The sequence below is a fragment of the Rhinopithecus roxellana genome, chromosome 16 (genome assembly GCF_007565055.1).
Source record: "Rhinopithecus roxellana isolate Shanxi Qingling chromosome 16, ASM756505v1, whole genome shotgun sequence".
NCBI classification, from domain to species: Eukaryota; Metazoa; Chordata; class Mammalia; order Primates; family Cercopithecidae; genus Rhinopithecus; species Rhinopithecus roxellana.
Window position 1 is genome coordinate 15,801,898 of NC_044564.1, and position 26,111 is coordinate 15,828,008.

A 26,111-nucleotide genomic window follows, 5' to 3' on the forward strand; every position below is an offset into this window, starting at 1 on the left:
ATGGTGGCAGGCGCCTGTAGTCCCCGCTACTTTGGAGACTGAGGCAGGAGAATCACTTGAACTTGGGAGGCGGAGGTTGCAGTGAGCTGAGATAGTGCCAGTGCACTCCAGCTTGGGCGACAGAGTGAGACTCTATTTCAAAAAAGAAAAAAAAAAAAAGAAGAAGAAAAAGAAAAAAAATCACTGAGGGCCCCTAAGAGCCTTAGCTTGTGTAGGTCATCTCCTCAATAGTTACCATATTACACATGAAAACTGAAATTTAACAAAACAAAACACAGCCCATGATCGACTCTAGAATTTGAGGACTCTTTAGCTCACACACTCGCCCTGTGCCCTTGGCCAGGCATGGGCACCTGGACCTAGTGCAAGGCAAGGCTGGACTCACCAGCGGAGATGTCCTGGTGGCTTGCTGGGCTCCGTCCTCGCTCCTCACTCAGCTCAGCTGCTGGGTGCTAAGAAAAGCAGCTGGCCAGGCTCCATGGAGCCTCTGTTTTTGGGGGGTGGTGTGGAAACACCCCTGCCTCCCTTCTCAGAGGACCTCCCTCCAGGTGCAAGGAGAGGCGAAAGGGTGGGGAGGAAAGGAACAGGCGCCAATGACAACGGCTCTCCCAAGACCAAAGAGATCTGTGTTTTCCAGCCTCTCTCTGTCCCAAGGTGTCCCCCCTCATACTCTCATTGTAATTGAGGAGAGAAAAAAAACCATCTCCAACATGTAGACAACGTGAGACCATCCTGTTTCTAGCTCCCACCTTGTGGTCTGGCTTTAAAAATAATAATAATTATAGCCAGGCTGGGCAGCATAGCAAGACCCTGTCTCTACAAAAAAAATTTACAAATTAGCCAAAGCTGGGTGCGTTGGCTCACACCTGCAATCCCAATACTTTGGGAGGCCAAGGAGGGTGGATTACTTGAGTCCAGGAGTTCAAGACCAGCCTGGACAACATGGTGAGACCCTGTCTGTAATTAATAAATAAATAAATAAATAAATAAATAAATACCAAAAATGAGCCAGATGTACTATTGCACGTTTGTAGTTCCAGCTACTCAGGAGGCTGAGGTCGGAGGGTCAGATGAGCCCAGGAGGTTGAGGCTACAGTGAGGTAGGATTGTGCCACTGCACTCCAATCTGGGTGACAGAGTGACAGTGTCTCTAAAATTTTTTAAAAAGATTATGGTGATAATGACAAGGATAGGGTGGTTCTGAGTGTTTTTCCGTTGGATGATGGGTGGGGAGAGGATGGCCAGTGAAGCAAATGCATGTTTTCTATGAGTCCTCTGGCACAATTTGGCCTTGGCTACCGAAGGGTCTTGAAAGCGGCGATTTTCAAAGCCCCATTGATTTTTGTGTCATCCAGCTCAGATCCTGCCTGGCTCAGAATTTTGGAGGAGGCCTCATCGCTGCTCAGTCATTCTGACATTTCCTGGGTGCAGAAACACTGCCTCTGCCTCCTTCTAGAAGGTGCTCAGATTCCCCACAGTCACTTCTGATGAAACCCGTCTCCAGGAGAGGGTAGGTGGCCGAGCGGGCCATGCTCATCTTTCCCTGGCAAACTTTTCCTGCTCAAAAGGTTATCTGGGATGGAAGCTGAGCTCAGCAGCTTCTCCCCAAAACCTGAGAAGGAAGGACAGCAGTGCTCCTGAGACTCATCTATGCTAGAAAAACCAGAAGCCGCTTTTGTCTGGGGACATAACGGAAAGAAAGGGCAACGTAGGGGTCAGCCCTGCCCCTGTCTCTCCAGGACTCGAGGCATGAGGGTAGAGCTGGGTGGGGGCTCCAATTCATTATTCTTAAAGATGAAACATGCTTCATATTCTACATCATCAAGGAGACAAGCGGGAGAAACCTCGCCAACCCAGCTCCCTTAATAGGTCTGCTATTTGACAATTTGTTTGGCAACATATGGGCTTTGCTCTTGTAAACTCCCCTCTTAATAATAAAACAACAGATGGTGGAGAAGGTCTTCCCTCCCAGCACTCCAGGTCTTAATGGGATGCTGGCGGCGGGGGCAGGTCTGCGTCCCTGCCGCGTCCCCTACCACGCGGCACCTTGGCTGCAGCCAGAGCTCACAGCCAGCCTTGGCGACTGCTATTTAAAAACCTGAGCAATTTTCTGGTGTGTGCACTGAGTTGCTTTTCCCCGGCCTGATTGATTGAGGCTGTTTGTCAAGGGCTGCCATCGAGTCGCTAAAAAGAAAGGTGCCCTGGGGAGAGGCTAAGATTCTTGATGCAAAACTTCTAATATGTTTTATTGCAACTTGTACTTCAAAAAGGGCTGGTGCCGTAAAAAGGTATTGTCTGTGACCTGTCCCTTGGAGTGCCTACCTGTTCCTGGGAAAGAGCTAGGAGCCATTAGTATCCAGGGAATTGGGAGAACAGCTCCCGATCACATCCCCCAACCATCCCCCCAAGAGACACACCAAGGGGGACACACTGCGGAGGTGGCAAGCAGAGCTCTGGTCTTCGCCTCCCAGGGAGCAGGAGAGTGAGCCCTGTGTCCTCTGACTCGGGGGACTGGGAAATGGCCTCAGAGAGGCTCCGCCCCGGCAACGGGCCTGGCAGATGACCACACCTCTGTGGGGTCGGCCCCAGGGACAGAGGCCACGTGTGTAGGCAGCCGGGGTGGAAGTTCAGTCCCCCATCACATGGGGTCAGTCCCGGCCTAGGCCACTGGCTCAGACAGCCCCCAGCAGGGACGTGCCCGGGGAGGGGGCTGTAGGGAAAGGTTGGGGGTGGTGGGGAGACTCGGCCATACCTTTGCGTATTCCATCAGGTCACTGCGGCCCTTGAACCGGTTGTAGAATTCGGGCATCCTCCAGGGGGCAATGACCTGGACATAGGACAAGGGGTCAGAGCTGGGAGGGCCGAGCTGTGGGATTCCTCTGGCCTGCAGGCTGCAGAGCTGACCTCTCCTGCGAGGGGCCCATGGGGGGGTCTCTGGCACGTCCCCAGAGAGGATACCGTGGTGGAGGGTGAGCAGGGAGCCCCATGAAGGAGGAGAAGGGCACAGACTCCTGCACCGGGGCCGGCTGGACGGAGCCCGCATTCCATGGCAGAATGGTGGTGTGTTGAGGGGAGAAGGGGGTCCCTGTTCCCTGGGGCTCAGTCTCCCCAACCGAGACCTGAGTTTGAACTAGACGGGGTTCATGGTCCTTGCCAGCACCTTCAGCCACAGGGCCACTGCCATGACCCAGGGAGAGTCCACAGAGCTACCGCTGCTGGCCTGGCCCCACGTGTGTTCGGGGGCCTGGAGAGGCATAGGCTGCCCCCCGCCCACTTCTCTGGGTGTGGAAGGGAAAGAAGTACAGGAAGACTCAGACTGGCTGAGGGACCAATCTCATTCCACCTGAGCCCCTCAGCCTGAGCTGGTAAAAAGAGCCCCCCACTCAGCCCTGGAGCTCACCAGGCCCCTGCCTCTGAGCAGGACTCGGGGGCATGTGTGTATGGATGCAGACACCATTTGGTTGCTGGGCCGTGGAGCTGATGGTGATGCAGGGCGATGGAAGGGGCCCGCCACCTCCTCAGCCCCTCCGAGCAGCCATGGGAAGACCACAGCCCTACTCCCAGCTCCTGGAGCAGCTTGGCCCCTGCCCCAATCCCATCTCAGTGCCTGGGCTTGGCTTCTGCAGACAAAGACCTCGAAACTGGACATCCTGGCCCCCCAAGCTGCTGTGGGAACGGAGGGAGGGTCCCGTCCTGCGGCCTCGCCGACAGCAAGTCAATAAGCAGCTACTGTCCCGGCCACTCAGCTGCCTGGTGTCTGGGGTCAAAACAGATCATTAGAGCTCATTACGGCTCACCTCCAGGCCACGCAGCCCAGGCAGCTACCAGCTGGTTAAAGGCACGGGGAAAGAGATTCCTCTTAGAAAGAACAAAGTGGAAACTCCTGCGAACCCCTTGGGGGCTTAGGAGGGGCAACTCGTCCGGAGCTTTAGCCCAAAGTGGCCTCAAAATAGCTCATTCTCGGCCTGTGCTGTTCACAGGTGGCCACAATCCACGGGTGGCCATTCAGAACACCTGAAATCCAACCAACTCGTGAGATACGCCCGCACGCAGCACATTCTGGGTCTTGAAGACTCAACACACACACAAAAAAGATGGTAAACATCTCATTAATAAATTTTTTTTCCATTGATGACACGAGGAATGATAACATTTTGGATATATGGGTTTTGGTAAAATATGTTATTAAAATCATGTCCCTTGTTTGGTTTTTCTATTTTTTAATATGGCTACTAGAGCTGGGCACAGTGCCTCACACCTGTAATCCCAGCACTTTTGGAGGCCAAGGCGGGCGGATCACGAGGTCAGGAGTTCGAGACCAGCCTGGCCAACATGGAGAAACCCCAGGTGTGGTGGCGCGTGCCTATAGTCCCAGCTACTCAGGAGCTGAGTCAGGCAGAATCGCTTGAACTTGGGAGGCAGAGGTTGCAGTGAGATTGCGCTGCTGCCCTCCAGCCTGGGTGACAGAGTGAGTCTCCAGGGAAAAAAAAAAAAAAAAAAAAAAAAAAAAAATGTATATATATATATATATATATATATATATATATATATATATACACACACACACCTCTCTCTCATATATTTTTATATATATGGCTACTAGAAAAATTGGGCAGCTTGCAGTGGTAGTATGCATCAAATTCTCACTGCTCAGCCCTGCCCCGGGCCCTGCACATGGCACTCCTGGAGCTGAGTGAAGGAATGAACGTGTCCATTCATTCATGCACAGACACAGGCCAGGTCCAAGGTCAAGCTGGAGGGGTGGGGGTGGTAGTAGCAGGCTGGGCAATACCCACAGGTGCCCTCCTGCCTGGGTGACATGCCACAGGCCAGGGTGGTTGATGCCCTGAGATCCTGGTGATTCCCACCCTAGGAAAGGCTCAGAGATGCTGGGGACCAGGTGCAGGCGTCCTGGGGAGGAGCCAGGCATAGCTGGGGACTCTGACTGGGGCTCGAAGGGCTCTGAGCATCCCAGACACCAGCAACCACATCTCAGAGCTATCACTGCCTGCGCCTGGGGATGCCAGAGCCATCCCTGCCCACACCTGGGTTGCCAGAGCCATCCCTACCCGCACCTGGAGTGCCAGAGCCATCTGCCTGCACCTGGGGAATGCCAGGGACGTGGCTGAAGAGTGGCAGGGACTCTCTATCCCATGCCCTGGCACCTGGACAGCACCTCCAGGAAGAATGAATGGCGGGGGAGAAAGTGTGTGCCCTGGAGCTGGCCGCAGTGAAGGGAGCCTCACCAGCAGGCTGTCCACCTGATGGGCTCCCCTGCCACGGAGAAGATCCTGTGATCTTCCTGGAATCTCCCAGAACCCTGCGCCCTCCTCCCCACCAGGGGCTGCAGCTGCCAGCGCTGGCGCTAAGGGGAGGAGCCACATCATACCTTTATCTGGGGGGCCAGTGAGTAGCAGGTGAGCTCAAACCGGACCTGATCATTCCCCTGCAATGCAGAACAGAGGGCTGTCAGGAGCCACAGGATGGGGGTTCTGGGGTCTAGGGGAGGAAGTGAGGACAAGGACAGTCCATGGCAGAGACAGAGCTGGGCAGAGCACGTACACATGTGGGGTCATGTAGTGTAGGTCACGTATGTGTGGGCATGTGGCAGGAGGGAGATGTGCACATCTGGGGACATGGCAGAGTACAGGAGAGGGCACACATGTCACGTGGGTAGGTGCAGGGCACGTCTGACCCCTTGGGGCTGGAGGCCCAGCCACTGTCAAGACCTGGGGAGCCAGGCCCTGTTCCCGCAGCCCCAGAGCTCACACTACAGTCTCTTCCTCAAGGCTCCCACGTTGCTGACCCTGCCCTGCCCAAATCAAGCTCACTTCAGGACTGGGGCATCAGGGTGCTCGGACTCCCCCATACCCATACATTTGGGAACCCTGTCACCTCTCTGAGCCTCAGTTTCCCCATCTCTTCAATGGCTGGTTTCAGGGAGGAGGTGGAACGAGGCGACCACTGAAGGCCTTTTGCTCCACAGCTCTTCTCTGCACAGAGAGGGAAACTGAGGCCCAGAAAGGGAAAGGAACCAGTTCAAGGACACACAGCCAGGGTAGGCCCGGGAGCCAAGCCCAGGTCCCCAGCACCATGGCCACTCCCTCGGGCAGGCTGCCTCGCCTGCATCTTCTGTGGGCAAATGGAGACACCCCAACACCCCCACTGAGCCCTGAACGCTACCCCCGACACAGCTGGGACTGCCGTCCACACTGATGCTGAGGAGGAGGAGGCCGGGGTCGGCGCAGGAGCCGCCAGCCCAGCTCTATTCCCAGAGAGAAAATGGCTGCCCACGTCTCCTGCTTCCCCATGGGCTCAGCGGCCCGGAGGAAGACTTAAGCGCTGTGGAAATGACAGAGGGACCTTTCGCCTACTGTGAAAACTGCATGGGCGCAGCCAGGCAGCGGTGGGAATTACATGCTATTTTCCAGACTCTCGTCAGGTGGCACAGAATCCAGGGTTCAGCCTCTGCAGAACTGGGAGCTGTGTGCGTGGCACAGGCCTCGGGCTGGCCTCACTCAGCCTCCAAGCGGGCCCTTTAGTGAGCACCCACTGTGTGCTGTCACTCAGAGAGGCCCAGGGCCAGGGAGATTTTTAGCCCTGTTTCATGGATGAGGAAAGTGAAGCTCAGAGAGGTGCAGCCACTTGCCCAGGGCCACACAGCAAACATGCTCATCCTAATAGTTCACACTCAGGCAGCGGGGCTAAGCTCCATGTGTAATTAACTCACTGAATCCTTCGAGCAGCCCCAGGAGGCAGGTTCTGTTAGTCCCATCTTACAGATGGGGACACTGAGGTGGGGGTGGCCACATTTGCCTGTGGACCCCCGGCCGGCCCTGTTCCTGGAGCAACTAAAAGACAGCCTCGTTTTAGATGGTAAGGCACGGTCCCATGTTGCATGGCCCAGCTATTTCCCCCCCAACGGCTTCATGTTTCCCCAACACAAAGACGGCTTGTGCCTCACCAGCCAGGCACGGCCGAGCTGCTGTCTGCCCATCCAGATGCTGCCATGGGGACACCCATCTGTTCAGGAGCCAGAGACTCTCAAAGAGGCCAAACAAACACTTCCTTGGTTCAAACTCTGCCCTGGTCTCAGGCAAGAGCCAAGGAGGCCAGTCCAGTCCTTCCCCTTCTGAACCCCAAGACCCCAGCACCAGGGCAGCTCCCGGCAGCTTTCCCGGGAGAAGGGGGATGTAGGGTCTCACATACGAGTGTCTGCATGCTGATATTAGTGCACACGTGTGTAAACATGCGTGTAAGCACGGGCCCACGGGGATGGGGGGCCTGGGGTCTCCCATCTGCCCTGGGGCAGCCATACAGATGGTGCCATTTACAAAACTCTTGTTCTCCAGTCAGCCTCAGAATCGTATTTCCAGGCCCCTCTTCCAAAACTAGGGGGAGAGAGGAGCCCTGCAAGGGCCACCCCAGCTTTGGTGCAGCTCTCTGGGTGGGCAGGGGTGGGGCTGGCAGCAGGGTATGGGAGGGGAGAGTGGGGCTCAATTTCTGTACCAGGTGCCGTCTGGACGGGGTGTTGCGGGGGAGGCTGCCTCCGCCTCTGCCTCCAGGGCTGGGCTCTGGCAGTTCCTGCAAACAGGATGCCCTGATGCCCTTCCCCTCACATCCCAGGCCAATGTGTGCTCCCCCCGACATTTCACTGTCACCTTCCCTGAGCCCAAAGACCCGAGGGCCTGCGCCTGGCCCGTCCCATGATGGTACACCCTGTGATGGTACCCGGGGCAGTGCTGGGTGGATACTCACGGGATGGTGGTGCTGGGTGGATACTCAGTGGGTAAACGCCTGAAGGCTGGACCAGCACCTCCAAGGCCTTGGATCCCCCAGCTCCCAGCCTTCCTGGTTCCCCACTCACACCCTAGTTCTTGGAAATTGTCTCCAGAGGCTGTTGGGGGTTTCCTGGGTACTGTCATAAAGGGACACTGAGGCACAGAAGTAGGCCTTGCCTGTCAACCCCAGGAAAGAGGTGGCTGTGCCAGGTAGCACCTGCTCCGGGCATCCCTGGAGTCCGTCCCTCTTGGGTCCTCTGAGTGTGAATGCAAGGACGCCCCCAAGTCCCGAGTGGCCACAGCACTACTTCGGGGGGCTTTCTTCTCAGAACTACGCCCTGCAGGACCGGGGTGGGAAACAGGACTCCGGTGGTGCCGCCACCTCCTCCCGCCTTGGTTGGCGCCCAAGGCCTCAAACCCAAGCCTCTGGCGCCCTCTGGTGGCCATAGGGAGGAGGGGTGCACACGGTTGCGGGAGGCTGTTCCCGGCTAAATGTCGGCTGGTCTGGGCTGAGGGTCTCCGCGTGGACTTGGGAGCTACCCGAGCCAGAGCCAACCCACCCACACTCACCCACCCACCCATGCACTCCACAAGCCATGAGTGCCGCCCTACTGAACCTTAATGGTACCGCTGGAAAGACCTGAGGGCAGGACCCCTCCTAGAATTCTGATCCCCTGCCCTCGGCTTGTATGCCTCCTGGGACGGGGAGCTCACGATCCAGCTCATTCCATTAAGGCAGGTGGGTCGGGAACTTTTTTTTTTTTTTTTTGAGACAGAGTCTCGCTCTGTAGCCCAGTCCTGATCCTCTGGGTTCTCCCTCCTGTGCATTCCTTCTCTGGCACCAGCTTTGCATGAATGGCAGCACACACACCTCCCTGCCCAACAGCCCAGGCCCTCCCAACCCTCCTTGCCTGGTTTCCTACCATCCCATCACCCACAGCTGGAGTGACAGTGAAAACCAAGGCCACAGTCTGTGTGAGAAGCTCTTCCCTGTCTCTTCCCCAACATCTCGCTGGGAGAATCACTGGCCACCTCCATCCAACCAGAGACCTCCTTCCGCCCCCGGAGACCTCCTTCCGCCCCCTCATCAGTTGCCCTCAGGATGAAGCCAAACCTCCCGGCATGGCCTCGGCCCAGTCCTGGCCCTATTGCCTCCCCCACGGCAACAGCTCCTGCTCCACAGCCCCAGACAGACTGTCCTTCAGGGCCTCTTGGCTCTAAGCCTTTGCACAGGCTGTTCCCTCTGCCTCTCACACTCTTCCATACCATTATTCACTCCTCTAGACTCATCCTTAGCCCCTGCCTGCTGCCCCTGCAGCTCCCTGGCACAGACCCCTGGCCCTGTCCCCATTCCTCATCACACATCCGTTTTCTCTTCTTTTGCCGGGAAATGGGCTCTCTGAGGGTAGGCAATGAGCCCAATGAGTTCAGCACTGTGCCAGCGCCAGCAAGAGCCCAATCCCAGCAGACACCTAGTGCAAGCTTGCTGAACTAGTGCTCCAGTGAAGAAATGAACACTTGGACTTTCAAAGACATGACAGGTGCCATCCTGGTGGGTGGCTGTCTCCAAGGCCACCCTCAAATCAACCGTGTCTCCTCCATCATCATCTTAGCTGTGTGTGTGTCCCTGCACCACAGTGAGCCAGGACCTGTTCCCACCATCAGCACCCTGACCAGCCCGGGTCAGGGTGAGCTCCCCGTCACTGGGGAGTTTCTGAGCCTTCTGACTGTGGGGTTGGTAAGCAGTCAATTCCTGTACCAGGCTCTTGGCATGCTGTCCACTGACTGTAACAGCTCATGACTTGAGTCTTTATAAAAACATTGGCTGACAGTTGCCAACATTGTCAGGAATCTGGTTTCTCAAGGATCGCCTTCTGAAGGGCAGCAGGCAGGGGGTTTCCTGTCTTGCAACCCATGGGGGCCCTGCAGTCTGCACTGGGACACACGGCCCGGAGGGAAGGGGTATGGGATGGGTTGATTTGTGTTTCCACAAAATGATGGGTTCAAGTCCTAACCCCAGTCCCTCCGAAGGTGGCTTCGTTTGGTCTTGACAGAAATAACCAAGTTAAGGCTGGGCATGGTGGCTCACGCCTGTAATCCCAGTGCTTTGGGAGGCCAAGGCTGGAGGATCATTTGAGGTCAGGAGTTCAAGACCAGCCTGCCCAACATGGGGAAACCCTGTCTCTACTAAAAATACAAATATTAGCCGGGTGTGGTGGGGTACACGCCTGTAATCCCAGCTACTCAGGAGGCTGAGGCAGGGGAATTGCTTCAGTCTGGGAGGCAGAGGTTACAGTGAGCCGAGATCAAGCCACTGTACTCCAGAGGTCATTGCAGGGCCCTAATCCAAGACTGGGGTTCCTGTAGCAAGGGGCAGGTAAACAGACAAGCAGAGGAAAGAAGATGCGAAGACAGGAAGAAGACAGCTTGGGAAGACGGAGGACGGGAGTGACGCAGCCACACGCTAAGGGACACCAGAGGCCACCGGAAGTTGGAGAGAGGCCTGAGCTGGAGGCTTCCTGGCGCCCTCAGAGGCTGCGTGGCCCTGCCCACGCCCTCACTATGGACCTCAGGGCTCCAGAACCCTGAGGCAGAACAGTTCTGTGCTCTAAGCCACCAATTTGAGACATTTTGTTACCCCAGCCCTGGGAAACTAAGACAAGGCGTGACCCCCATCTTGCAAATAAAGAAACTGAGGTTCAGGAAGTGGGGAAGGGCCCTGGCTGAGGACACGCGGCGAGCCGGCAGCAGAGCTTGCCTTTGAACTCCACTCTGCCAACTCGGGCTTTTCAACACTTTCCTGTGTGTCCTCTGGGGGACTCACGCAGTGACCTTGGTCAGTGCAACCTTGGACAATGTCCCCAGACCTCAGCAGCAAGTCTGCCAAGTGGGATGACATTACTCCCACAGCAAAGGGTGGAGGTGAGGACTCAGAATGGGCATTCAGGTGCCACAGTGCACGGATCACAGGGGCGAGCGGTTACCCGTCTCACTGGGGTCTAAACAAAGCCATGCAGCCGCCTTGCACCAAGTCTGCCCCTGAGGCACACCAGGAAACCGCTCGAGAGGTGCTCATCTCCTTCCCACACCCCTCCGCATCTCCCTCTGCCCGGCCCTTCCCAGGTGCCTCACCTTTCCCGTGGCGCCATGGGACACATACTTGGCCCCCTCCCGCTGGGCGATTTCCACTTGTTTGCGGGCGATGCAAGGCCTGGCGAGAGAGGTGCCCAGGAGGTAGCGGTCCTCATACAGTGCACTGGACTGGATGGCCGGCCAGATGAACTCCTCCACAAACTCCCTGCTGACATCCTCAATGAACACCTACAGGAAGAGAAGCCCGGAAGGAAGAAGTCAGCAAGGACAGGGGCCAGCTGGCATCCAGAGCCCCAGGGGCCTCAGCTAGCTGAGAACTACAAGGGGCCACCCAGGCTGTGCCTGGTACTTCTCCTTCTGCATCTGCAGTAGACATCACTCATCAACCCCAGCACACTGTACTGTTACTGTCCCTCCTGCACTCATGGCAGACATTGCTAATCAATAGCTTGTTTTTTTTTTTTTTTTTTTTTTTTTTTCGAGTTGAAGTCTCACTCTGTTGCCCAGGTTGGAGTGTGCAGTGGCTCAGTCTCGGCTCACTGCAACCTCTGTCTCCCAGGTTCAAGCGACTCCCCTGCCTCAGCCTCCTGAGTAGCTGGAATTACAGGCATGTGCCACTATGCCCTGCTAATTTTTGTATTTTTGGTAGAGATGGGGTTTCACCATGTTGGCCAGGTTGCTCTCAAACTCCTGACCTCAGGTGATCCACCTGCCTCAGCCTCTCAAAGTGCTGGGATTACAGGCGTGAGCCACCGCGGCCAGCCTGCTCATCAATCCTGATGCACTATTCTGTGAAACTGGATGTGGCTTCTAAATCCGCCCCAACAAGATGAGACTTAGTTGTCACCTAAGATCTCACAGCAGTAGTTCCCAACCAGAGAAGGTTTTGTCCCTATGGGAAGTGGGAGTAGGGGAGGCATCTGGAAATATCTGGATATATTTTTGGTTGCCACAACTGCCAGGTCAGGGTTGGGGGTAATTCTGGCAGCTAGTGGGTAAAGGCTAGGGATGCTGCTAAAATCCTCCCGTGCACAGGACGGCCAGCCACATGGAAACAGTGCCAAGACTGAGAAACCCCAATCTAGAGGAATAGTTCTTGAAATGTAGACCCCCAGGCGTTCCCAGTGACTTTTCAGGTAGATGCTGAGTGAAATTTTTTTTTTTTTTTTTTTTTTTTTTTGAGACAGGGTCTTTCTCTGTCACCCAGACTGGAGTGCAGTGATGTGATCCTAGCTCACTGCAGCCTCAACCTCCTGGGTTCAAGCAATCCTCCCACCTCAGCCTGGGACTACAGGCATGTGCTACCATGCCCGGCTAAATATTTTATTTTTTGTGGAGATGGGGTCTCACTATGTTGCCCAGTTTTCTTCATAGACTTCAATAAAACAAGGGATCACATAGCAAGGAGGCCCTGGGAGGCTAAAAGAGAAAAAGAAACAAGCCAACAAAAAACAGGTTAATGCAGAAAACCACTACAAGAGTCCATCTGTTTTCTGTTAAGCCAGACATTAAAGAGATTTGCAAAAATGGAAGCCAATAAGATTCTTACTAAAATTTTTTGTTTGAGAAAATAGTCATTTTTCATAAGCATAATGTTACTTATGTTAACATGTACTGTTTATTTAAAAAATTTCAGCTTTTATTTCTAATATGATAAATATCAACAGATATTATCCACAAAAGTTCTCTAAGGCCTTCAATAATTTTTTTTTTTTTTTGAAATGGACTCTCACTCTGTCATCCAGACTGGAGTGCAGAGGTGCAATCTTGGCTCATTGCAACCTCTGCCTTCCAGGTTCCTCCTGCCTCAGCCTCCCAAGTGGCTGGGACTACAGGCATGTGGGGTTTCCCTACTAAAGAAACCAGGCTGGTTGGCCAGGCTGATCTCGAGCTCCTGACCTCAAGAGATCTGCCCACTTCAGCCTCCCAAAGTGCTAGGATTACAAGCGTGAGCCACTGCACCCAGCCAAGCCCTTCAATAATTTTTAAGAGCCGAGAAATTCTTAGTACTGCTTTTGTAACTTCCTGTGTCTATAACTATTTTGAAAAAATCCTTTTAAAAAAATGAAATAAAAGGCAAAGAAAAGAAAGCAATTGGGACTAAGGATATATAAAAAACATTAGGATAAGTGTGTTTTGTTTGTTTGGTTGGTTGGTTGGTTTTTTTTTTTTCTTTGAGACGGAGTTTCGCTGTTGTTGCCCAGGCTGGAGTGCAATGGTGTGATCTCGGCTCACTGCAACCTCTGCCTCCCAGGTTCAAGTGATTCTCCTGCCTCAGCCTCCCAAGTAGCTGGGATTACGGCACCCACCATCACGCCCAGCTAACTTTTGTATTTTTAGTAGAGACGGGGTTTCACCATGTTGGCTAGGCTGGGCTTGAACTCCTGACCTAAGGTGATCCACCCGCCTCGGCCTCTCAAAGTGCTGGGATTACAGGCATGAGCCACTGCTCCTGGCCCATCCTAATGTTATATGCAATAAAATAAATATGGAAAAACTCCATGTAAATTAGAGTGTAGAGGGTTCCCAAGACCCAAAGGTTTGAGAACTGCTCATTTAGAGTAAAGGACAAAAGCCGAAGCTGTGCACAAAGCCCTGCTTCTGCGCTGCTGAAAGTGCACTTGAATCTTCAACACTCAGGGCTCTTTCTCCCCATCCTGGGCTACTGCTCAGACAACCCCTCTCCTCCAATCTTCAACACTCAGAGCTCTTTCTCCCCTTCCTGGGCTACTGCTCGGACAACCCCTCTTCTCTCCAGCACTTGGGAGACACAGAACCAAGGAGGGACATTCTAGTTCCAGTCCTGTGGCCAGTAGGTGACTTGGAACTGGGGCATCCACTCCCTCATTTTAACATGCTAATTTTAACATGTCCATTTTAACATGCTAATTACCCTGGCAACCCTGCAGAAGCACCCCACAGAGGGGATCAGTTCTGACCCGGCAGGTGGGCTGGTGGTCTTGCACATCATCCCTGTTATGTCCCCTGCTCACTCCCCCAAATGAAGGGGCACAAGGGGCAAGGGCTTCTCCATGCGGAGTGAGCACATGTGAGCAGGGGTCCTGATGACCCTGTTCACCATATATGCCCCGTATGGGACAGGGGTCTGCCTGCCACATGCCTGGATTCACAATCAATGCACCAGACTCAATGAGTTTTCTGATTCTGTTGAATGAATGGAAGAATGGGTAGACAGAGAGATAAAAGAGGGAAGGATATGTAGGGGGATGATGGACAGATGGATGGATGATGGACGACAGTTGGATGGATGGATGAATGGATGGATGGAAAAATGGTGGATGGATGAAGGATGGAGGGATGGTGGATGGGGGATGGATAGACGAATGGCTACCTGTCTGGATGAATAGATGGATAGAAAATGGAGGGATTGGGCTGGGCGCGGTGGCTCAAGCCTGTAATCCCACTACTTTGGGAGGCTGAGACGGGTGGATCACGAGGTCAGGAGATCCAGACCATCCTGGCGAACATGGTGAAACCCCGTCTCTACTAAAAAATACAAAAAACTAGCCAGGCGAGGTGGCGGGCGCCTGTAGTCCCAGCTACTCGGGAGGCTGAGGCAGGAGAACTACGTGAACCCAGGAGGCGGAGCTTGCAGTGAGCTGAGATCTGGCCACTACACTCCAGCCTGGGCGACAGAGCGAGACTCCGTCTCAAAAAAAAAAAAAAAAAAAAAAAAAAAAAAAAAAAAAAAAAAAAAAAAGTGGAGGGATTAATGACGGATGGATATGTGGATGGATGGATGGATGATGGATGGATGGATGGATGATGCATGGAAGGATGATGAATGGTGGATGGATGGATGATGGATGAATAAATGGATGATGGATAGATGGATGATGGATGAATGGATGATGGGTGAATGGATGGGTGGATGGATGGATGATGGATGAATGGATGGATGATGGATGAATGGATGGATGATGGATGGATTGCTGATGGATGGATGGCTGATGGGTGGATGATGAATGGAGGCATTGATGGAGGATAGATGGATGATGGATGGATGGATGGGTGGATGGATGATGTGTGAATGGATGGATGGACTATGGATGAATGGATGGAGATGGATGGATAGATGGATGGATGATGGGTGAATGGATGGATGAGATGGGATGATGATGGATGGTGATGATTGGGAATGATGGATGGATGGATGGATGATGATAGGGATGGATGATGATGAATGGATGGATGATGGATGAATGGATGGATGATGGATGGATGGATGGATGGATGGGTGGATGATGGATGATGGATGAATGGATGGATGGATGGATGGACAGATGGATGGATGGATGATGGGTGAATGGATGGACGGGTGATGGATGGATGATGGATGACTGGGTAGATGGATGGATGGGTAATGGATGGATGAACGATGTATGATGAATAATGGATGAATGAACGGATGATGAATGGGTAGATGGATGATGGATGGATGGATGGATGATGGATGGATAGCTAATGGAGGGATGAATGATGGATGGATATGTGGATGAGTGGATAAACAGAGATAAAAGAGGGTGAGTGGGTGCATAGATGGACAGAGAGATAAAAGAGAAGGGAAGGTAGGTGGGTGGGGAAGAGACACTCCACCTGCATGGGAAGGTGAGTGGGTGGAAGAGGGCCTGGGGGAGGCAGAAAAACAAGAGTATTCACACACCTGAGAGCAGATCTCATACTCTTAGAAGCAAGAAGACACATTGGAAGGGATGGGATCCCTGGAACAGAAGCATCCACCACTGTCCCTCCACATCACTGCCCCACTCCCAGCCCAAACCCCCGCCTCCCACCTGGTACCTTTTTGGCCCCAAGCTTCAGTGCCTTCTTCCTGGCTTCCTCGAAGTCTTCCTTCTGGCCAATGTTGGCCTGAGGAGCAGAAGCAGAGAGGTCCTATCAGCGCCTGTGGGGAGCCCTGGGTTCGCACCGTCCACATACAGCAGCCCCCCATCCCCTGCTACACAGACAGCTTCCATTCCATGGCCAAGTCACAGTAAGAAGGAAAAAGGACAAAGTCCAAGGCTTGGAGAGGTGAGATTCTTCCAGGAGGTGAGATAGGGAGCTGGATTGCAACGTGGTGCTGGCCGGCGGCTTCCGTGGGTTGGAGCACTGGCTGAGCCTGGCCCCGGCCACACAGGCTGCAGTCATTGCTGGAAGGTCTAGGGTTCTCCTGAAACTTATCTGTCTTTTCCAGAAAACTCTTTCTCGGCCAATGCAAAGATTAGCTTGTCAGGGCCTTCCTAGCCTCCAGCTCTCCTCCCCAGTCAAGACTGGGCCATCCTAAGGCAGCTGAAGAGGCGGGAGGCAGAGAAGCCTGTGCTCAGGAACTTCCAGCTCTGTCCCTGCGGCTGGTGCCCTGACCTCGGGGTCTGACGGCCCCTGTCTAGACACTGCCATGCTTCCTGCTGCCTGGACTCCGGCCTGCTGCCCAGATCCTGGCCTCAGCCCTCGCGCCCTTTATTCTGCTCACCAGACACTGGAATGTTGCCAAAGCCCAGCTGCAGGTGCTTCTCTGAATCACATTCCGCTTTTAAACCCCCCAGGTGGTAGCCCAGGGCTCTATACGGCCAGCTCCTGCTCGGATTGCCCCGCTGTGCTGCCTACAGTGAGATGGATACACCCTGGGCTCTTTGCAGCCCCTCAAAGCTGTGCTCTCACCCACCAGGTGACTGTGAGCTAAGTATTTCTTCCCCTGGGCCTCACTTTCCCCAACCTGAATGACAAGGGCATTGGGTGCGGTTAGACACGCCGATATGCCAGCAAACAAGTCACTTTTGGCAAGAGCTAAGTTTTGTCTGTCCAGAAACCCAGCCTCACTTCCTCTGGAAACAGAACCTTCTTTCCTGGGTGGACCACGTTCCACAGGGATGGAGAGAAACAAATCCTGCCCATTGTAGGAGCAGGCTCATGGCCCAAACCTCGCACCCCATGATGCAGTCGTAGTGACTAATGCACAGTGGGTTCCCATGGGCCCTACTGGGAGTAAGCCCTCCTTTTTGGGAAAGGTGGGCTATGAGGGTGACCATGAACCTTGCCTGCCCTGTGGAGAGGCCAAGAATGAAGCCAAGTAGAGTTGGAGACGGATCTTAGAAGCACCTGGATCCAGCCCTGCCTGAAGCCATCCTACCCCTGGACTTCTCCATTATGTGAGCCAAGAATTGTCTTTTCCCTTTCCTTTTCGCATAAGTTGGTTTGAGTTGAGTTTCTAAAATTTACACCCAACAGTCCTGAATGGCACAGTCACACAGATAAGGACTCAGAGCTGTGGCCAGGTTCAGTCGGACAGGAGCTGGTTTGAGAGGGATGACTCCTTTGGGCCCTGGATAGGGAAGTGACATCACACATAAGCCATTACCCGTGACCTATTTCCCATCCCAGAACCAGGGGACCCCCAGTGTCCTTCCAGCTCGGGTTTCCACAATCTTTGCGGAATTACTGCAGGCTGACAGCGTCCTCTGGAGATGGGAAGACGGTGTGCCTTCCCAGGGCTGGCAGCAGGTCCCAGCCCACCGTCTCTCTGCAAGCAGGCTGACCAACAGCACTGCCAAGGTCACTGCTGTGCCCTCCCCGTGCCCCCATCACCTGGCTCTGGAAGGCATCTCGAGGATGGCCGATTTGCATATAGAGAAAGTGAGGCAGTACAACGAGAAGCTATTTTCCTAGTTCCAGTTCAAGACAGGCTTAGAGAGAAGAGGCCAGGCTTGAATGAGTGACGGTGAGCAGACAGGCTGACAACCCGGACAGAGGCTGGCAGGGGGCAGACAGAACAGGCTGCGGGACACGCAGGAAGACAGACACCCAGGTCGCTCCCTCACCAGATAGGCAATGACGTCATAGCCTTTTTCCTTCAGCCACACGAGGATGCACGAGGTGTCCAGGCCGCCACTGTAGGCCAGAACCACGGAGCCTTTGCTGGACATAGTGTCTGGTGGGAGTCGAGGAAGAACCTGAGTGACCCTGAGACAGCCAGTGCCCCCCGCCAGCCCCTGCAGATGGCCCCACCCCAGCCTTGGCCCTGGACAGCCTTGTCTCCCCGGCAAGCTGCCACTGGAGGTCGGGAACAGGATGTTCACCTTCAGCGCCTGCCACCCCTGGGGACCCTGACCTTGCACAGTCTGCACACACCCCCACGGACCACGCTGGGGCCTGGGAATGCTGACTGCCTTCCTAGGCTGGCCAGGGAGAGGCATCTCTTGGACCTGATCCCCCAGCAGGGAGGTAAGGCGGCTGAAGCTGAGCAGTTTGGCCCAAGGCCAGGATGTGAAGAATGCACGCAGGCAGGAGATGTGGGAGGGGCCTTGGCTCTGAGCCTCTGGCAGCTGACACATCCCCCATCAGAACTGCTCCTTGCCAAGCACTGGCAGGGCCCTGGGAGCCTCAGCTGGATCTCCCTGTGCCCCTGAGCCCCCAGTACAACCCCATGAAGTAGGAGTCGTCATCCCTACTGGGGAGGCAGACAGCAGGGCTCAGAGAGGTCAGTGGTAGGCTCAGGGTCACAGAGGGCACACGAATCCGTGCTTCCCCAGTGTGCAGTGCTGCCACCCACCTGCAGGTGGAGCAGGATGCTGTGGGGCAGGTGCCCAGCCCCAGTCCCTCTCCTACCTGGAACCCCATGGAACCTTCACTGGTTGGAATTTTAGACATGGTGTCTCTCCAAATGTGAGCACCTCTGAATTCAACTCTGCCAATGCCCAGTTTGGAGCGACTCAGAGACCAACTCCCCCAGTGTGCAGGTAGAGAAACTGAGGCCCAGGGAGGGAAGGCGATAGATAGGCAGAGGCCTAAAACCTCTGCAACCAGCGGCCCTTCCCGGGAGGGGGACAGATGGGGCCCTCTGCAGCCAGGCCCTGAGTGCCTGCGGTCTCCCATCCTGCCCCACCCTCTGCCACAATGAAGCGTCCTGAAGGCACCACGGCCTCCTGTCTCCTGGTCTTTGCAGCCATGCTTCTTCCCCGAGGGCTCTCCCTGAATCCTGGGCTGCCCTTGGGCTCACTCTGCCTCCCCCACATGCCTCCTGTGGTCCTGGGCTTGGGTGCCTTTACTGTGTCCAATGTGCTGAATAGGAAACCAGGGTTAGAGAGACGAGGTCACGTGCCCTAGGTCATCCGATCAACAAGCAGCAGGGGCAGATGTGGGCCCAGGCTCCCTGGTTCCAGCCTCTGTGGACACCTGGCCCTAGCATCCCACGTTTCCTGAATGTACAGGGCATGTTTGCTGTGCATGGGAATGTTTCCAGCTGAGTCTGACCAACGTCACAAGGTCAGAGTCACTCGGGGTCTTTATTAGACACTACTGGGGAAGTGGAGCCCCGAAGGCTCACCCGGCCATCACCATTGCAGTGATGCAGGCATCGCTATCCTGAGCACTGTCCGTGTGCCTGGAAGCTCAGGGAGAGGAAGTGGCTCTCCCAAGCCTCCCGGCCTGTGCCGCAATGCGCAGCCGTGTAGCCAGGTGGACTTTGGAGCCCCGTCACATGAGTATTCAGTCCCGTCATGTTGCGCGGTGCCACCCGCCAGTCAGCCGGGGCTCACACGCCTGTGCTGCCCTTTGGACTTAGAAGGGGAAACACCTCACGGGCCACACAGCTGGGGGAGAGGAGGTGGTTCTGGTCGGTGCCCACAATGTCCCTACTGGGCATCCAACCCCCTGTCCCCGAGTTGCCGGTGACTCAGCAGGCCCTGACCCTGGAGCCAGCAGGTGGTATCCATGGCAACTGCAGCCAGGCAATTGGCCACGCAGGATGGAGGGAAGGAGGGAGAAAGGGAGGCAGGGAGGGCTTAAGGTGGGCAGTACCTGGGATTGAAGGCGTGAGTTCCTGGTGTCTGGAATCTGTCTTCACCGTGCAGTGAACCACTCTGCAAAAGCAAAGCTACTCAGCTGCCTGCAAGCAGCCCGGGCCATCCCAGAGGCCGTAAACCTTACCTTCCAGCCACCCAATCTCCTGTGAGCAGCCTCACTGAGCGGGGGAAGCCCAGGAGCCCCAGAGCCACCTGTCCTGCCCCCTGCCCCCTGCCCCAGAAGGCATTCAGGAAATGCGTGCAAGCTTAACCCTGTTTGTGTGTGATGGCGTGGGTGGTGTGGTTGGGTTGGGGGAAATTCTGTTGTATGTTTTAAAACAGCTCTCTTGAGGTCTACTTGACAGATCATAAATTGCATTTTTTTTAATATCAGATGGGTAATGAGCCAACACCATAACAAAGTTTGAGGGTGGCACCTCGCAAACACACGAGAATACCCAATCAGCACACTCATGAGCTACAAAAATAATCGCATAGTTTTTGGTGTCCAATTTAGCAAGTTTCGGCCTGCGGATGCGCCTGTGACACCAACTCCACAATCAAGGGAATGGACATGTCCGTCTTAGGCCGACTCCTTCCATTTGGGGTTCTTTTCATTTTAGAGGCAGGACAACTGAGGCTTGGGCTAAGGAACTTTGCCCTGCGTCTTGTTTGAGTCAGGACTCAAACTCATGTCGGCTCAGCTCCTTAACCCACTGCTCGCAGGTACGAGACCACCACCCCTCTCGGGCAGACTCAAGGAAGAGAAGTCCTGGGCAAGTGTGATCTGATGATGCTGGCCCAAGATTCACCCAGTTCTGAGAGTCACCCCTCCTCCTGCCCCCTCCCAGAGGCACCTGGAGCCAAGAGGGTAGGCACGGGGGGGGGGGGCAGCTCTGCAGAAACACCTGCATCGCCTCAGTGACCCGCCATGCCTCCTGCCTATCAGAGCTCTATCCTCCTTCCTTTTTTTTTTTTTTTTTTTCTCAGACAGGGTCTCATTCTGTCATCTAGACTGGAGGGCAGTGATGCAATCTCAGCTCACCACAGCCTCGACCTCCTGGGCTCAAGGGATCCTTCCACCCCAGATCAGTGCCACTAGCCGCAAGTAGCTGGGACTACAGGCACATGCCACCACACCTGCCTCATTTTTGTATTTTTTGTAGAGATCGGGTTTCACCACCTTGCCCAGGCTAGTCTTGAACTCCTGGACTCAAACGATCTGCCTGCCTCAGCCTCTCAAAGTGCTGGGATTCCAGGCATGGGCCACCACATCCGGCCATCATGCTGTAATCTAACTGCCCTCTCCCCCACTACGAGCTCCATGGAAACAGGGACCATCTCCCAGATGCCTGTGGCAGGCACTTAGAACAATGCTGCTAGTTCCACTCTCTGGAGGTCAGCTCCTCACTGCAAAAAGAGGGCTGGGGTGCCCCGAAGCTGCGGAGTCCTATACACGCTCTCATGGCCGAGCACGGTGGCTCACGCCTGTAATCCAAGCACTTTGGACGGCCGAGGTGGGTGGATCACTTGAGGTCAGGAGTTCCAGACCAGCCTGGCCAACATGGCAAAACCCCATTTCTACTAAAAATACAAAAATTAGCTGAGTGTGGTGGCGGGCACCTATAGTCCCAGCTACTCGGGAGGCTGAGGTATAAGAATCACTTGAACCCGGGAGGTAAAGGTTGCAGTGAGCCAAGATCGTGCCACCACACTCCAGCCTGGGTGACAGAGTGAAACTCTGTCTTAAATAAACAAAATGAAACCAGTGAGCCCCTCCTGCCTGCCAGGCTGTATCTGGGCAGGTATGGGCTCTAGCGAGGCCCTCAGGCTCTGGGGCTTGGTATTGTGAAGCAATGCATGGACTTGGCGTGTGTACCTGAGACTGTGTGTGTGTGTGTGTGTGTGTGTGTACTCACCCAGGGGTGTGTACCTGAGAGTACACAATGTGTGTGCTTGCATGCATGTTTGTAATGTGTTTGGGCTTGCACATGTGTGCCTGTGTGCATGCACATGTGTGTGGGTGTTGGGGCCTGTGTATGCATGCAGAGAAATGAGCTGGGCAGATGGGCTTGGGAAAATGATGTAATCAGACAGCAGCGTTGCTCCTGCCCTCCCAGCAGCGGATGGGGCACCCTCCTCCCTCAGCCTCAGCAGGTCCCTAAGCTGCATTTGCAGCCCAAGGCAAAAACTAAATGAAGCTTGATGTCAGGGAGGAAGTGACAGGGAGAGAAGGAATGGCAGCTGCAATCCAGTGAGTGCTCACTCCAGGCATAGCACACAGGTCAAGTCCACCAGACATGGGTTTGAGTGGCTCCAGCTCTCTAGCATAACTGCTCAGCTGCAAAATGGGGGTTCGAACAGCCTGCTCCCCACAGGGCGACTGTAAGGATTTGGTGAGATGCTGGGGGAAGGAGCCCAGAGCTGGGCACCAAGCATGTGTCCACTAAGCTCTGTGCACCACTGTCATGGCTGACCTCAGCCAAGTTCCTGGCTTGCTAAGCCTCAATTTCCCCATCTGTACAACCTAACAGCCCTCTGGGTTCTGACCCTCCCGGACATTGAGCTTTCTTCCTGGGAGCTGCGCCTGGCAGGCAGATCCTGGCTGAGTTCAGCCTCCCTTAGTCCCGGCTCCACCCCCACCACATCCCCCAGAAAGGGCCACAGCAGGTTTTTCCAGCTCCTTGGCAAATGCCCACTGCCCTCCAGCCCTCCTTCACCAGAAGAGACACCTGGGAGGAGGGAAGGTGGCCTTGCATCAAGGTACCAGAGCTACCTGGCTTTCATTGGGATGGCGTTCTCTGTGGCCCCAGCCACAGCCATCTGTTCAGCTTCCAGCAAGCAGGCCAGCCTGGGCGCCCGCTTGACACTAAGGAAAACTCGTGCTGCTTGAAAACGTCAGAGCTGGAATGACAACAAGAGCAGCTACTATGTTCAGAGTCACAGGTGCGTCATCTTAAGGTGGAGACTACCATTGCCACCTATTTACAGAGGTAAAGGCAGAGGCTAAGCGGCTCGCCGAAGTCACAGGCTAGTGGCTTCAAACCCAGCCTGACTACAGGCCACTTGCTCTTCCCTGCACTCGGCCCTTCTCTCCCTGGCTCCTAGGAGACCCGGATCTTCTCCCCTTTGCTCTACACACCTTCCAGAAAACCAGTCCCCCAGTGCCTCATGGTCAACCTGCCCACTATTCGTCCGGAGAGCCTGTGTGCTACAGCTCAGGCCTACTGCCCCGTGGAAGGTTCCCCTGCAACCCCTCTCTGACATTCTAACTCAGCTGAGCTCGGTTTGTCTTTGGTGACGGAGGAAGGGCACATTCTTCATTCACTCAACTCATATCAAAGTGCCTGTGGGTGCCTGGTCTCCCCCAGTTCTGGGGAGGGAGCCACGCCCTGGAAGATCAACTTTGCCCAAAGCTACATCAGAAAACAGAGCCTTAGACTCTGAATTCCAGCGAAGTTACCTCTTTCTACATGGGTGCCCGGTGCCCACAGGCAAACCACTGACTTCAGGGGCTGTGTACTCAGTGCTCAAATGAGGCATCTGGTTGACCTGGCTGGCCTTCCAGCACCCACAGGCCAAAGATGAGATGGGCCCGGGTTGGGAGGGGGAAGTGCATGTGCAGCAGGCAGTTCTGGACCTGGCTCCACCCCAAAGCTCCTGGGGCCCTGGGCCTGCTTCCCAAGCAAGGAGACTGCTGAGAGTGGGACCTCCCCTTCCCTCTTACCATGTGCCTGCCCTTGCCCAGGCGCTCAGCAGGCAGGAGTCACTATTCATTCACTTGATCCACCCACACAGAGCAGAACCAGAATTACTCCTCAGCATGGTGCACAGATGGCCCCTCCAGGACAGCTCCCCACCCCAGGCCCTGGGCCAAAGGGGTCTGGGAGGGAGAGGGAGTTTGGAAAGGAGACTCCTCCAGTTCCTGCTCCTAGCCAAGCTTCCCAGTCTGTGTGGCTGCTTCTCCCTCCTTCTCATCAGAACCTAACCCCAGGCACAGTTATTGTGCAATTGGACCCAGGCCCAGCGCCCAACAGTCTATACAGAACCCTTAGCAGCCTCACACTATCTGCCTATGTTTCCTGAGCCCTCAGCCCCAGCCAGCTCTAACAGACTGAAGTTTGGGGGCCAGGCGCCTTGGGTGGCTCAAGCCTGTAATCCCAGCAATTTAGGAGGCCAGAGGGAGGAGGATCGCTTGAGCCCTGGAGCTCGAGGCCAGCCTGGGCGACATGATGAGTCCACATCTCTGATAAATTTTTAGAAAGAAAAGAAAATGAAAGGGAAGCTTGGGAATCTGGAGGCTGAGCCAAGGCCTCACCAGCTCTCCCCATCACCGGGTGTGTGCTTGCTGGGAGCCGGAGGATCAAAGCCCAGGTCCCCTAGCTCTTGATCTGCCCCTGGGGAGAGAACAGGTCTGTTCCTGCCGTGAGACCTGCAGCCTGACCCGGCTGCTTGGGAGTGGACTCTCCACTTCTCAGAGAATACTGAGGCCAGGCCAGCCCTCCTCAGGAACAGCCCTGGCGGACTGGGAGAGGAGTTTCCTCTCTTTCACAATGACCCTGCCTCCCTGGAGGGCGCAGTCGCCGAGGGGCCAAAGGCAACAGCAGCCCGGATAGAGGATATTCCTGGTACCGCCCCTCCCACAGAGCCCAGTCCAGGCCAGCAGGAAACCCGCCGCAAGGCCGCGAGACTGCCAGCCCCACCGGGGAGAGCCCACCGGGTGCCGCCCCCTGCAGGGAAGGGAGCCAGGGCCACCATGCCCATCTGTCCAGGGTAAACTGAGGCTGCGGGGAAAGCGATACGTCCAAGCCCCAGAGGGGCTGGAATCCTGGTGTTGCGCAGAGAAATAGAGGTGGAGACAGACGGCGAGTCGGAGAGAGGGAGAGAGAATCGGGAGCCCCCCACACGCTCCGGACTCCCCAGTTCTCCATGTGGGGGCTTCACGACACAGAGGAAGCCGGATCCGCGAAGGAGTCCTGAAGGAACCCGGCTGCCCAGGGAACAAATAACCAGACCCGCTCCTCGGACCCGGGGACTCACGTCCCCCCGCGTCCCCCAGCCTCCAGGAACCTGGGATCCGACGCCAGGCATCTGAGCATCGGGAGCCTCTTCCCTCCTGCCTGGGTCCCAGTCCCCGGCGAGTGGCGATCGGGGGTCCGCCCTCTGCCTCCGCGGGCCCCGGGACGCGCGTCTCCTCCGCCTCCTTGGCTGCGCCCGGGAAGGGGGCGCCCTAGGCTAGGGAGTGGGCAGCGAGAGGGGCCGAGGGCTCCTTACCGTGCTCGGGCAGCGGTGGCAGACGGCAGAGCAGGGCCGGCAGGGGTGCTCATACCAGGTTATAAGCACAGGGCCCGGGGGGCAGGGCCGGCGACCGGGGACACGTGGGGGGAACGCGCGCCACAGACCCCGCCCCCGGGCCCGGCCCCCGCCTGGAGCCGCTCAGGGTTTACGGCCACCTGCAGATGGGCGGGGTCCGCCTCCCCCGGCCTCGTCCCCACCTCCACCCGCCTCCCACCAGGTCCCCGCCCTGGCCCGGCGCCGGCTTACCCTCCCAGGGGCGCGCCGGCGGGGGTGCAGGCGGCTCGCGGCTCCTGGCCCTGGCCCGCGGGCTGGCGGCGCCAAGGAGGGCGGCAGTGGCTGCGACTCATGTAACTCAGGGGCGGGGGGTGGCCGCAGCCGTCCTTCGAGAGACTTGCCTCTTGGCCCTGGGGAAGCGTTCAAACCCTTCGAGGTGGAAGCGGGGATAAAAGTTCCACTGGCGCAGAGAGCTTCGTGCTCACTTCTATCGGGCGGGTGCCGGCAGCCCGGGCCTTCTGCAGCTCCCAGAGCCCCTCTCCCCACCGTAGCCCCCGGGAGCCGAGTAAGGATGAGAAACCCTAAGGTGAGCCAGCGCTGGAAGGCCCGGCTTTCATCCCTCAGGCCAGGGCTGGTTGCTGGCTGTCTTCTCAGAGTCTGGCACCTGCCCAGACTCCAGAGGGCACCCAGTAAGCAGTGAGTAAAAGACTGTCTGGCTGCGAACCCACTGGACAGGAGGGAAGGTTGAGGTTCAGAGAGGTGAAGTCTCTTGCTTGTAAAAAGCAGCTGGGAGTTGTGACCCCAGGCCCGCCTTCAAAAACTTCTCTACATCAGGAGTTTCCCAGTTTGGTCTCCTGGCTCCAAAGCCCTGATCACGGCAACCACAGCCCCAGTAAAACAGCAGGTCCCGGGACCCCATCCAACGCAGTTGTTCCATAGTGAGCCCTGACCCCAGAGGGGAGGACTCCTGGTCCTCAGCCGGCTCTGCACCTGGGGGAGGTGGGAGCCCCAAGCCTTGCCCAGCTGCTACCCTGGAGTCAGCACTCCTTTTAACCACCATCCACTCTCAGCCCCTCTGCCAGCCGGCCCCCACCACCGCCTCAAGCCCATGGCCAGCAAAAATAGCTGCGAGTCCTTCGAGAAGGAG

The 26,111-nt window shown here is 55.8% G+C and overlaps 1 protein-coding gene and 1 non-coding gene across 2 annotated transcripts in view; both read right to left on the reverse strand.

The window, feature by feature from the left end:
- Nucleotides 1-25,236, reverse strand: part of ASS1 (argininosuccinate synthase 1) — a 57,235-nt gene extending 31,999 nt beyond the window's left edge. Inside the window, exons 1-7 of the mRNA XM_010360945.2 lie at nucleotides 24,947-25,236; nucleotides 19,689-19,750; nucleotides 17,711-17,820; nucleotides 15,696-15,764; nucleotides 10,914-11,102; nucleotides 5,390-5,446; nucleotides 2,753-2,827 (exon numbers count right to left, since the gene is read on the reverse strand). Of these exons, the coding sequence (XP_010359247.2) occupies nucleotides 2,753-2,827; nucleotides 5,390-5,446; nucleotides 10,914-11,102; nucleotides 15,696-15,764; nucleotides 17,711-17,820; nucleotides 19,689-19,750; nucleotides 24,947-24,999 (615 nt within the window). The 5' untranslated portion in view covers nucleotides 25,000-25,236. The remainder of the gene's footprint in view (nucleotides 1-2,752; nucleotides 2,828-5,389; nucleotides 5,447-10,913; nucleotides 11,103-15,695; nucleotides 15,765-17,710; nucleotides 17,821-19,688; nucleotides 19,751-24,946) is intronic.
- LOC115894109 lies at nucleotides 20,061-20,160 on the reverse strand. Its single transcript, XR_004054152.1, has one exon. It is a non-coding gene; the product is annotated as a small nucleolar RNA U13 (small nucleolar RNA).
- Nucleotides 25,237-26,111: the final 875 nt, after the last annotated feature.